This window comes from Ranitomeya variabilis, chromosome 5, assembly GCF_051348905.1.
Source record: "Ranitomeya variabilis isolate aRanVar5 chromosome 5, aRanVar5.hap1, whole genome shotgun sequence".
In the NCBI taxonomy this organism is placed as follows: Eukaryota; Metazoa; Chordata; class Amphibia; order Anura; family Dendrobatidae; genus Ranitomeya; species Ranitomeya variabilis.
In genome coordinates this window covers 625,321,241-625,334,420 of record NC_135236.1, presented here as the reverse complement: position 1 = coordinate 625,334,420, position 13,180 = coordinate 625,321,241, and the positions used below count along the sequence as shown (strand labels likewise).

Sequence of the window (13,180 nt, the reverse complement as noted above, 5' to 3'; positions counted from 1 at the left end):
GTGGGACCTCTTATAGTTCCAGTAACAGAGGACGCACCTGAGTGGGGGCTGGTTTTGTGTGGGATAAATTAGGGGTTTTATTGTTAACATTTTGGGGTACAAAACATTTTTTGATCGCTTCCAGAATAAGGCTGTGATCACATTCTTGAGTTCTAAGCTGACCACACTTATGTTGAGGTTTCTGTGTAAATTCCATAAAAATGCAATTCAGACGAAACCCTCAACAGAGCCACCCACCATAATGAGGCAGATGGAGACACTTTGGAGTCCGTTTCGCATCTGCTCTGGAGGTATCCATCTTTTTAAGAGCTCAGCGGAAAGTGCAGGATAAATGTGAGCTAAGCCTTATTCTGATTTTTGGGAGGTGGAAAGAACAAATAGACAGCAGTACAAGAATAGTTCTTATTTTTATTTTTGCATTTTTCCATTGTGGTATAAGTGATTAGACAGATTTATTATTTGGGTCAGTGTGATTACAGCCTTAACAGATTTATTAAGGTTTTGCTGCCATAGCACAGTAAAAATGTTTATGTTTTGTGGGACGAGTTTCAGATTTTTTTTGGTACCATTTTGGGTACATAATTTTTGATTGAGATTTTTCAGACAAAAAACAACAATTCGGGTATTGTTTTTATGTTTTTGAGGCGTTCTCCAAGCAATAAAAGTGAGACCAATTTGTTCATCGGGTCAGCACGAGTACAGCGACACCAGATTTATATTTTTGTTAATGCTTTGCTATTTCTACACACTAAAAACAATATTTTATAAAAATGAATTTGTTTTTGCATTGTCACATTCTGAGAGCTGTAAGTCTTTTATTTTTTTTGCCAAATGAGCCAAATTAGGACTTGTTTTTTGTGGGACGGTTTGGCGTTTTTATTTATACAATTTTTTACATATGACTTTTTGATCGCCTTTTATTCACTTTTTTGTGAGTCAATATGATGAAAAAGCGACATTATCTTTGGCATGTTTTTCCATATTTTTTTACGCTTTTTGCTAAATGGAATAAATAATGCGCCAGTTTTATAGAGCGGGTCGTTCCGGAAGCGGTGATACCAATTATGTGTAATTTTTTGTTACTTTTTCTTTTATCACAAATGCTGTGTTTTGAGTGGCAAAACAGCTTTTCGTGATTTGTGTGCTTTTTTGTGCTTTTTTTTTTTTTTTTTTTTACATATTTTAACTTTTTTCATTTTATTACACTTTTGGAACATACACTGTGGAACATGTATAATTTTTCAGTGGTTTCCTATACTGCAGCACTCGTGCACCGCAGTACATGAGAGACTGTCAGTGTCTCACTGACACAGTCTGTGAGACTCAGCTTATTGCTGGATCTCACAGGCCACCATACCCTGGGGTCATCACATGACCTCAGGGTATCATGGTAACCGCGATTCTCATCGCAGGGGTCCGATTGTTACTAAGGGGGTCTTGTGACCCCCTTGCAACAACTTAAATACCGCTGAAGCGACTGACTGCAGTATTTAAGGGATTAATCGGCCCCAATCAGTCGCTAAACCGGCTGGGTCCGATACTACAGGGTGTCAGCTGTCACCTACAGCTGAGACCCGCGGGAATTGCTGCTGCCGAGTGGCCGTATTCCCTTATTCCCCATTTTAAAACAGCAATGAGGGAATAAGCGTTTTACACCTGCGAATTCCAATTATGGAACAGGTGTAAAACGCTGCGGAATCCGCACAAAGAATTGACATGCCGCAGAAAATCAACCGCAGAATTTTCAGCAGCATGGGCACTGTGAATTTGGCTTTCCATAGGTTTACATTGTACTGTACAACGCATGGAAAACTGCTGCGAATTCACAGCATCAAATCCGCTGCGGATCCGCAGCCAAATCCCCAATGTGTGCACATACCCTGAGTGTAGGAGCTATTGATGGAAAATCACGTAGACGGTCATACATGGCCGGCTATGTCACTGTCCCATGCTATTTCTCCCGACATCCAGCCTTAGTCATACAGGATGAGTTATCATTCAGCTCCAGGATCAAGATCTCTGAGTCAGAAATAAGCATCCGTGCCTGGCGGCCCCACGGTCTCCTACCTGCTGGACAGCCCTGTAATGGAGCGGGCACCCTCTTGTTCAGGGGCGTACGTTTACCCCCTCCTGCTGTTTGCAAACCATAAGAGAACTGTGGAGGGTCGTTCCAGCCTCTCTCTAAGTTGCCTGATAAAAGAAATGAAAAACAAGGAAAATCAACAATTTATTGGCAAATATTCGGCCTCGACTACAGGTGGATACAGCAATCTGCTCTGTAGATCTCACAATGAAAATTACACTAGACGACAAATTCTGACAAGCAATGACTGGGTCTCCATAAGTTGATGTGTCGGCTGAGATTAGGGGCTGCTGTGTGTAGGGGGTGGTCATGCTCACTGGAAATTGGGGGATTGCACTGTAGAAGGTAGGTGCTGTCTTCACAGGTTGTCACACCAACTAGGGATGTCTAAATCCACTGGTGAAGCGGGGAGGGCTGCTGCACCCATTGGATAAGTGAGGGGAACTTCTGCACCCAATAGGGAACTGAAGGAACACGGGGGGGTACTGTACTCAACTGGGGGAAGATGGGGGTACTACTACACCCAGCTGCTGCACCCACTGGATACGTGAGGGGAGCTTCTGTACCCAATAGGGAACTGGAGGAACACGGGGGTTACTGTACTCAACTGGGGGAAGACGGGGGTACTACTACACCCAGCTGCTGCACCCAATGGATACGTGAGGGGGACATCTACATACACTGGGGGGGGGGGGGGTTGCAGCATCCATTGAGGAAGGGGGTTACGGTGCAGCACCCATTGGCATACTTTGCTTTCCATAGTGGCGCCCAACTATCACGGCTTTTTAATAGAGTTGGTGCCTGGTGCAATGACATAGCTGCGGTGTGACGCACAAGTGATAGCACCAGGCTTCATATGGACCCCAGAACAGCCCCGGCCGGCCCCGCCATAGTTACACCTCAATATATAAGACAATTCATACCTATATCAGTTATACACTCACTGTATGATGCCCACCATGAAGCCATCTGCAGCCGCACAGGTACAAAGGTCAGGGGTAACCATGTCCTACATGGCACTTGTAGTACGTCCCTACATGACATAGCCTGCTCATTACTATGAGGGTCCGGTGTGTGTGAGATTCTCATAGACCACTACAAAGGGAGCAGTAATGGGGAAGTAGTGGGTTACATTGCTCCCAGTGACAGAAGCATGAACCAGTGCCACCTCCCTGGTCACCAGCTGCCACCTGTGCCCGCCTGCCCTTACCCGGCTTCACATACTGCTCAGCCATCTCTCCTGCGCTCAGCCAGGCAGCAGGAAACCCCACGCTGTCACTGACTCACTGCTGCTGCGTGGCTGGTTTTTTTTTCTCTTCAAAGCTTTATTGTTCACATCGTCAAAAGACACAGCTCAGTCTGTCAATAGTAGTGATACTCGCCTGCTCTGCAGGGCTACAGGGCATATAACAGACTGTGGGCTGTGAGACAGGGCTGAAACATGGCAGATATCTGACTCTGTGCTGTGTAACATGGCAGATATCTGACTGTGCTGTGTAACATGGCTGATATCTGACTGTGCTGTGTAACATGGCAGATATCTGACTGTGCTGTGTAACATGGCAGATATCCGACTGTGCTGTGTAACATGGCAGATATCTGACTGTGCTGTGTAACATGGCAGATATCCGACTGTGCTGTGTAACATGGCAGATATCTGACTGTGCTGTGTAACATGGCAGATATCTGACTGGCTGTGTAACATGGCTGATATCTGACTGGCTGTGTAACATGGCAGATATCTGACTGTGCTGTGTAACATTACATATATGTGACTGTGGGCTGTGTAACATTACATATATGTGACTGTGGGCTGTGTAACATGGCAGATATCTGAGTGTGGGCTGTGTAACATGGCAGATATCTGACTGTGCTGTGTAACATGGCAGATATCTGACTGGCTGTGTAACATGGCAGATATCTGACTGTGCTGTGTAACATGGCAGATATCTGACTGTGCTGTGTAACATGGCTGATATCTGACTGTGGGCTGTGTAACATGGCAGATATCCGACTGTGCTGTGTAACATTACATATATGTGACTGTGGGCTGTGTAACATTACATATATGTGACTGTGGGCTGTGTAACATGGCAGATATCTGAGTGTGGGCTGTGTAACATGGCAGATATCTGACTGTGCTGTGTAACATGGCAGATATCTGACTGTGGACTGTGTAACATGGCAGATATCCGACTGTGGGCTGTGTAACATGGCAGATATCCGACTGTGGGCTGTGTAACATTACATATATGTGACTGTGGGCTGTGTAACATGGCTGATATCTGACTGTGCTGTGTAACATGGCAGATATCTGACTGGCTGTGTAACATGGCTGATATCTGACTGGCTGTGTAACATGGCTGATATCTGACTGGCTGTGTAACATGGCTGATATCTGACTGTGGGCTGTGTAACATGGCAGATATCTGACTGTGGGCTGTGTAACATGGCTGATATCTGACTGGCTGTGTAACATGGCAGATATCTGACTGTGCTGTGTAACATGGCAGATATCTGACTGTGCTGTGTAACATGGCTGATATCTGACTGTGGCTGTGTAACATGGCAGATATCTGACTGTGGGCTGTGTAACATTACATATATGTGACTGTGGGCTGTGTAACATGGCAGATATCTGACTGTGGCTGTGTAACATGGCTGATATCTGACTGGCTGTGTAACATGGCAGATATCTGACTCTGTGCTGTGTAACATGGCTGATATCTGACTGTGGGCTGTGTAACATGGCTGATATCTGACTGTGGGCTGTGTAACATGGCTGATATCTGACTGTGGCGGTGTAACATGGCAGATATCTGACTGTGCTGTGTAACATGGCAGATATCTGACTGTGCTGTGTAACATGGCAGATATCCGACTGTGCTGTGTAACATGGCGATATCTGACTGTGCTGTGTAACATGGCTGATATCTGACTGTGGGCTGTGTAACATGGCAGATATCTGACTGTGGCTGTGTAAAATGGCAGATATCTGACTGTGCTGTGTAACATGGCAGATATCTGACTGTGCTGTGTAACATGGCTGATATCTGACTGTGGGCTGTGTAACATTACATATATGTGACTGTGGCTGTGTAACATGGCAGATATCTGACTGTGGCTGTGTAACATGGCAGATATCTGACTGTGGGCTGTGTAACATTACATATATGTGACTGTGGGCTGTGTAACATGGCATATATCTGACTGTGGCTGTGTAACATGGCAGATATCTGACTGGCTGTGTAACATGGCTGATATCTGACTGTGGGCTGTGTAACATTACATATATGTGACTGTGGCTGTGTAACATGGCAGATATCTGACTGTGGCTGTGTAACATGGCAGATATCTGACTGTGGGCTGTGTAACATTACATATATGTGACTGTGGGCTGTGTAACATGGCATATATCTGACTGTGGCTGTGTAACATGGCAGATATCTGACTGGCTGTGTAACATGGCTGATATCTGACTGTGCTATGTAACATGGCAGATATCTGACTGGGCTGTGTAACATGGCAGATATCTGACTCTGTGCTATGTAACGACAGATATCTGACTGCGGGCTGTGTAACATGGCATATATCTGACTGTGGCTGTGTAACATGGCAGATATCTGACTGCGGGCTGTGTAACATGGCAGCTATCTGACTGTGCTGTGTAACATGGCAGCTATCTGACTGTGCTATGTAACATGGCAGATATCTGACTTTGCTGTGTAACATGGCAGATATCCGACTGTGGGCTGTGTAACATGGCAGATATCTGACTGTGCTGTGTAACATGGCAGATATCTGACTGTGCTGTGTAACATGGCAGATATCTGACTGTGCTATGTAACATGGCAGATATGTGACTGTGGGCTGTGTAACATGGCAGATATCTGACTGTGCTGTGTAACATGGCACATAACTGACTGTGGGCTGTGTAACATTACATATATGTGACTGTGGGCTGTGTAACATGACATATATCTGACTCTGTGCTATGTAACGACAGATATCTGACTGCGGGCTGTGTAACATGGCAGAAATCTGACTGTGCTGTGTAACATGGCAGCTATCTGACTGTGCTATGTAACATGGCAGCTATCAGACTTTGCTGTGTAACATGGCAGATATCTGACTGTGGACTGTGTAAAATGGCAGATATCTGACTGTGCTGTGTAACATGGCAGATATCTGACTGTGCTATGTAACATGGCAGATATGTGACTGTGGGCTGTGTAACATGGCAGCTATCTGACTCTGTGCTGTGTAACATGGCAGATAACTGACTGTGGGCTGTGTAACATGGCAGATATCCGACTGTGGGCTGTGTAACATTACATATATGTGACTGTGGGCTGTGTAACATGGCTGATATCTGACTGTGCTGTGTAACATGGCAGATATCTGACTGGCTGTGTAACATGGCTGATATCTGACTGGCTGTGTAACATGGCTGATATCTGACTGTGGGCTGTGTAACATGGCTGATATCTGACTGTGGGCTGTGTAACATGGCTGATATCTGACTGTGGCTGTGTAACATGGCAGATATCTGACTGTGCTGTGTAACATGGCAGATATCTGACTGTGCTGTGTAACATGGCAGATATCCGACTGTGCTGTGTAACATGGCGATATCTGACTGGCTGTGTAACATGGCTGATATCTGACTGTGGGCTGTGTAACATGGCAGATATCTGACTGTGGGCTGTGTAACATGGCTGATATCTGACTGGCTGTGTAACATGGCTGATATCTGACTGTGGCTGTGTAACATGGCAGATATCTGACTGTGCTGTGTAACATGGCAGATATCTGACTGTGCTGTGTAACATGGCTGATATCTGACTGTGGGCTGTGTAACATTACATATATGTGACTGTGGCTGTGTAACATGGCAGATATCTGACTGGCTGTGTAACATGGCTGATATCTGACTGTGGGCTGTGTAACATGGCTGATATCTGACTGTGGCTGTGTAACATGGCAGATATCTGACTGTGCTGTGTAACATGGCAGATATCTGACTGTGCTGTGTAACATGGCTGATATCTGACTGGCTGTGTAACATGGCTGATATCTGACTGTGGCTGTGTAACATGGCAGATATCTGACTGGCTGTGTAACATGGCTGATATCTGACTGTGCTATGTAACATGGCAGATATCTGACTGTGGGCTGTGTAACATGGCAGATATCTGACTCTGTGCTATGTAACGACAGATATCTGACTGCGGGCTGTGTAACATGGCATATATCTGACTGTGGCTGTGTAACATGGCAGATATCTGACTGCGGGCTGTGTAACATGGCAGATATCTGACTTTGCTGTGTAACATGGCAGATATCCGACTGTGGGCTGTGTAACATGGCAGATATCTGACTGTGCTGTGTAACATGGCGATATCTGACTGTGGGCTGTGTAACATGGCAGATATCTGACTGTGCTGTGTAACATGGCGATATCTGACTGTGGGCTGTGTAACATGGCAGATATCTGACTGTGCTGTGTAACATGGCGATATCTGACTGTGGGCTGTGTAACATGGCTGATATCTGACTGTGGCTGTGTAACATGGCAGATATCTGACTGTGCTGTGTAACATGGCAGATATCTGACTGTGCTGTGTAACATGGCAGATATCCGACTGTGCTGTGTAACATGGCGATATCTGACTGTGCTGTGTAACATGGCGATATCCGACTGTGCTGTGTAACATGGCGATATGTGACTGTGGCTGTGTAACATGGCTGATATCTGACTGGCTGTGTAACATGGCACATAACTGACTGTGGGCTGTGTAACATTACATATATGTGACTGTGGGCTGTGTAACATGGCTGATATCTGACTGTGCTATGTAACGACAGATATCTGACTGTGGGCTGTGTAACATGGCAGATATCTGACTGTGCTGTGTAACATGGCAGCTATCTGACTGTGCTATGTAACGACAGATATCTGACTGTGGGCTGTGTAACATGGCAGATATCTGACTGTGCTGTGTAACATGGCAGATATCTGACTGTGCTGTGTAACATGGCAGATATCTGACTGTGCTATGTAACATGGCAGATATGTGACTGTGGGCTGTGTAACATGGCAGATATCTGACTGTGCTGTGTAACATGGCACATAACTGACTGTGGGCTGTGTAACATTACATACAGTGGGGCAAAAAAGTATTTAGTCAGTCAGCAATAGTGCAAGTTCCACCACTTAAAAAGATGAGAGGCGTCTGTAATTTACATCATAGGTAGACCTCAACTATGGGAGACAAACTGAGAAAAAAAAATCCAGAAAATCACATTGTCTGTTTTTTTATCATTTTATTTGCATATTATGGTGGAAAATAAGTATTTGGTCAGAAACAAACAATCAAGATTTCTGGCTCTCACAGACCTGTAACTTCTTCTTTACGAGTCTCCTCTTTCCTCCACTCATTACCTGTAGTAATGGCACCTGTTTAAACTTGTTATCAGTATAAAAAGACACCTGTGCACACCCTCAAACAGTCTGACTCCAAACTCCACTATGGTGAAGACCAAAGAGCTGTCAAAGGACACCAGAAACAAAATTGTAGCCCTGCACCAGGCTGGGAAGACTGAATCTGCAATAGTCAACCAGCTTGGAGTGAAGAAATCAACAGTGGGAGCAATAATTAGAAAATGGAAGACATTCAAGACCACTGATAATCTCCCTCGATCTGGGGCTCCACGCAAAATCCCACCCCGTGGGGTCAGAATGATCACAAGAATGGTGAGCAAAAATCCCAGAACTACGCGGGGGGACCTAGTGAATGAACTGCAGAGAGCTGGGACCAATGTAACAAGGCCTACCATAAGTAACACACTACGCCACCATGGACTCAGATCCTGCAGTGCCAGACGTGTCCCACTGCTTAAGCCAGTACATGTCCGGGCCCGTCTGAAGTTTGCTAGAGAGCATTTGGATGATCCAGAGGAGTTTTGGGAGAATGTCCTATGGTCTGATGAAACCAAACTGGAACTGTTTGGTAGAAACACAACTTGTCGTGTTTGGAGGAAAAAGAATACTGAGTTGCATCCATCAAACATCATACCTACTGTAAAGCATGGTGGTGGAAACATCATGCTTTGGGGCTGTTTCTCTGCAAAGGGGCCAGGACCACTGATCCGGGTACATGAAAGAATGAATGGGGCCATGTATCATGAGATTTTGAGTGCAAACCTCCTTCCATCAGCAAGGGCATTGAAGATGAAACGTGGCTGGGTCTTTCAACATGACAATGATCCAAAGCACACCGCAAGGGCAACGAAGGAGTGGCTTCGTAAGAAGCATTTCAAGGTCCTGGAGTGGCCTAGCCAGTCTCCAGATCTCAACCCTATAGAAAACCTTTGGAGGGAGTTGAAAGTCTGTGTTGCCAAGCGAAAAGCCAAAAACATCACTGCTCTAGAGGAGATCTGCATGGAGGAATGGGCCAACATACCAACAACAGTGTGTGGCAACCTTGTGAAGACTTACAGAAAACGTTTGCCCTCTGTCATTGCCAACAAAGGATATATAACAAAGTATTGAGATGAAATTTTGTTTCTGACCAAATACTTATTTTCCACCATAATATGCAAATAAAATGATAAAAAAACAGACAATGTGATTTTCTGGATTTTTTTTTCTCAGTTTGTCTCCCATAGTTGAGGTCTACCTATGATGTAAATTACAGACGCCTCTCATCTTTTTAAGTGGTGGAACTTGCACTATTGCTGACTGACTAAATACTTTTTTGCCCCACTGTATATGTGACTGTGGGCTGTGTAACATTATATATATGTGACTGTGGGTTGTGTAACATGACATATATCTGACTCTGTGCTATGTAACGACAGATACAGTGGGGCAAAAAAGTATTTAGTCAGTCAGCAATAGTGCAAGTTCCACCACTTAAAAAGATGAGAGGCGTCTGTAATTTACATCATAGTTAGACCTCAACTATGGGAGACAAACTGAGAAAAAAAAAATCCAGAAAATCACATTGTCTGTTTTTTTATCATTTTATTTGCATATTATGGTGGAAAATAAGTATTTGGTCAGAAACAAACAATCAAGATTTCTGGCTCTCACAGACCTGTAACTTCTTGTTTAAGAGTCTCCTCTTTCCTCCACTCATTACCTGTAGTAATGGCACCTGTTTAAACTTGTTATCAGTATAAAAAGACACCTGTGCACACCCTCAAACAGTCTGACTCCAAACTCCACTATGGTGAAGACCAAAGAGCTGTCAAAGGACACCAGAAACAAAATTGTAGCCCTGCACCAGGCTGGGAAGACTGAATCTGCAATAGCCAACCAGCTTGGAGTGAAGAAATCAACAGTGGGAGCAATAATTAGAAAATGGAAGACATTCAAGACCACTGATAATCTCCCTCGATCTGGGGCTCCACGCAAAATCCCACCCCGTGGGGTCAGAATGATCACAAGATCGGTGAGCAAAAATCCCAGAACCACGCGGGGGGACCTAGTGAATGAACTGCAGAGAGCTGGGACCAATGTAACAAGGCCTACCATAAGTAACACACTACGCCACCATGGACTCAGATCCTGCAGTGCCAGATGTGTCCCACTGCTTAAGCCAGTACATGTCCGGGCCCGTCTGAAATTTGCTAGAGAGCATTTGGATGATCCAGAGGAGTTTTGGGAGAATGTCCTATGGTCTGATGAAACCAAACTGGAACTGTTTGGTAGAAACACAACTTGTCGTGTTTGGAGGAAAAAGAATACTGAGTTGCATCCATCAAACACCATACCTACTGTAATGCATAGTGGTGGAAACATCATGCTTTGGGGCTGTTTCTCTGCAAAGGGGCCAGGACGACTGATCCAGGTACATGAAAGAATGAATGGGGCCATGTATCGTGAGATTTTGAGTGCAAACCTCCTTCCATCAGCAAGGGCATTGAAGATGAAACGTGGCTGGGTCTTTCAACATGACAATGATCCAAAGCACACTGCCAGGGCAACGAAGGAGTGGCTTCGTAAGAAGCATTTCAAGGTCCTGGAGTGGCCTAGCCAGTCTCCAGATCTCAACCCTATAGAAAACCTTTGGAGGGAGTTGAAAGTCCGTGTTGCCAAGCGAAAAGCCAAAAACATCACTGCTCTAGAGGAGATCTGCATGGAGGAATGGGCCAACATACCAACAACAGTGTGTGGCAACCTTGTGAAGACTTACAGAAAACGTTTGACCTCTGTCATTGCCAACAAAGGATGTATTACAAAGTATTGAGATGAAATTTTGTTTCTGACCAAATACTTATTTTCCACCATAATATGCAAATAAAATGATAAAAAAACAGACAATGTGATTTTCTGGATTTTTTTTTCTCAGTTTGTCTCCCATAGTTGAGGTCTACCTATGATGTAAATTACAGACGCCTCTCATCTTTTTAAGTGGTGGAACTTGCACTATTGCTGACTGACTAAATACTTTTTTGCCCCACTGTATCTGACTGCGGGCTGTGTAACATGGCAGATATCTGACTGTGCTGTGTAACATGGCAGCTATCTGACTGTGCTATGTAACATGGCAGCTATCTGACTTTGCTGTGTAACATGGCGATATCTGACTGGCTGTGTAACATGGCTGATATCTGACTGGCTGTGTAACATGGCAGATATCTGACTGTGCTGTGTAACATGGCTGATATCTGACTGGCTGTGTAACATGGCTGATATCTGACTGGCTGTGTAACATGGCAGATATCTGACTGTGCTGTGTAACATGGCTGATATCTGACTGGCTGTGTAACATGGCAGATATCTGACTGTGCTGTGTAACATGGCTGATATCTGACTGGCTGTGTAACATGGCTGATATCTGACTGGCTGTGTAACATGGCAGATATCTGACTGTGCTGTGTAACATGGCAGATATCTGACTGTGGGCTGTGTAACATGGCAGATATCTGACTGTGCTGTGTAACATGGCAGATATCTGACTGTGCTGTGTAACATGGCAGATATCTGACTGTGGGCTGTGCAACATGGCAGATATCTGACTGTGGGCTGTGTAACATGGCAGATATCTGACTCTGTGCTATGTAACGACAGATATCTGACTGTGGGCTGTGTAACATGGCAGATATCTGACTGTGCTATGTAACATGGCAGATATGTGACTGTGGGCTGTGTAACATTACATATATGTGACTGTGGGCTGTGTAACATGACATATATCTGACTGTGGGCCGTGCACTGGCGTAGCTAGAGCTTTTGCCGCCCGGGGCTGTTCCCGAGTTTGGCGCCCCCCCCCCATTGCCGTCACTCAGCGCTGTTTACCCATGAAATCCGGTGCCTGCGCTGTGTATCGCTGTTTGGTGCAGGCGCAGAGAGCTCTGGCCGTCTGACGTCACAGCCAGGCTTGCAGACTGCGCCTGTGCGGCGAGTGCGGCCACCCACCTTGGTAATCCCAGCCCCGCAGTGTGTTATGCATTATGCAGAGTACGGGGCTGGGATTCACAAGCAGGGCGGCCGCACAGGCGCAGTGTCCAGCAATCTGCCCCAGTGTTCAGCATTGCCCCAGTGTGTCCAGCAATCTGCCCCAGTGTCCAGCATTGCCCCCAGTGTGTCCAGCAATCTGCCCCAGTGTCCAGCATTGCTCCCAGTGTGTCCAGCAATCTGCCCCAGGGTCTCCAGCATTGCCCCAGTGTGTCCAGCATTGCCCCAGTGTGTCCAGCAATCTGCCCCAGTGTCCAGCATTGCCCCAGTGTGTCCAGCAATCTGCCCCAGTGTCCAGCATTGCCCCCAGTGTGTCCAGCAATCTGCCCCAGTGTCCAGCATTGCCCCCAGTGTGTCCAGCAATCTGCCCCAGTGTCCAGCATTGCCCCCAGTGTGTCCAGCAATCTGCCCCAGTGTCCAGCATTGCCCCAGTGTGTCCAGCAATCTGCCCCAGGGTCTCCAGCATTGCCCCAGTGTGTCCAGCAATCTGCCCCAGGGTCTCCAGCATTGCCCCAGTGTGTCCAGCATTGCCCCCAGACAGTGTGTCCAGCAATCTATCTGCCCCAGTTTGTCCAGCAATCTGCCCCAGTGTGTCCAACATATTACCCCCAGTGTGTCTGAGTTAGACA

General features: G+C 45.8%; 1 protein-coding gene across 1 annotated transcript in view; it reads right to left on the bottom strand.

Moving 5' to 3' along the window:
• SRA1 (steroid receptor RNA activator 1) overlaps positions 1–3,505 on the bottom strand; it is a 33,475-nt gene extending 29,970 nt beyond the window's left edge. Inside the window, exons 1-2 of the mRNA XM_077266130.1 lie at positions 3,294–3,505; positions 2,068–2,190 (exon numbers count right to left, since the gene is read on the bottom strand). Coding sequence (XP_077122245.1) covers positions 2,068–2,190; positions 3,294–3,318 — 148 coding nt within the window. The 5' untranslated portion in view covers positions 3,319–3,505. The remainder of the gene's footprint in view (positions 1–2,067; positions 2,191–3,293) is intronic.
• Positions 3,506–13,180: the final 9,675 nt, after the last annotated feature.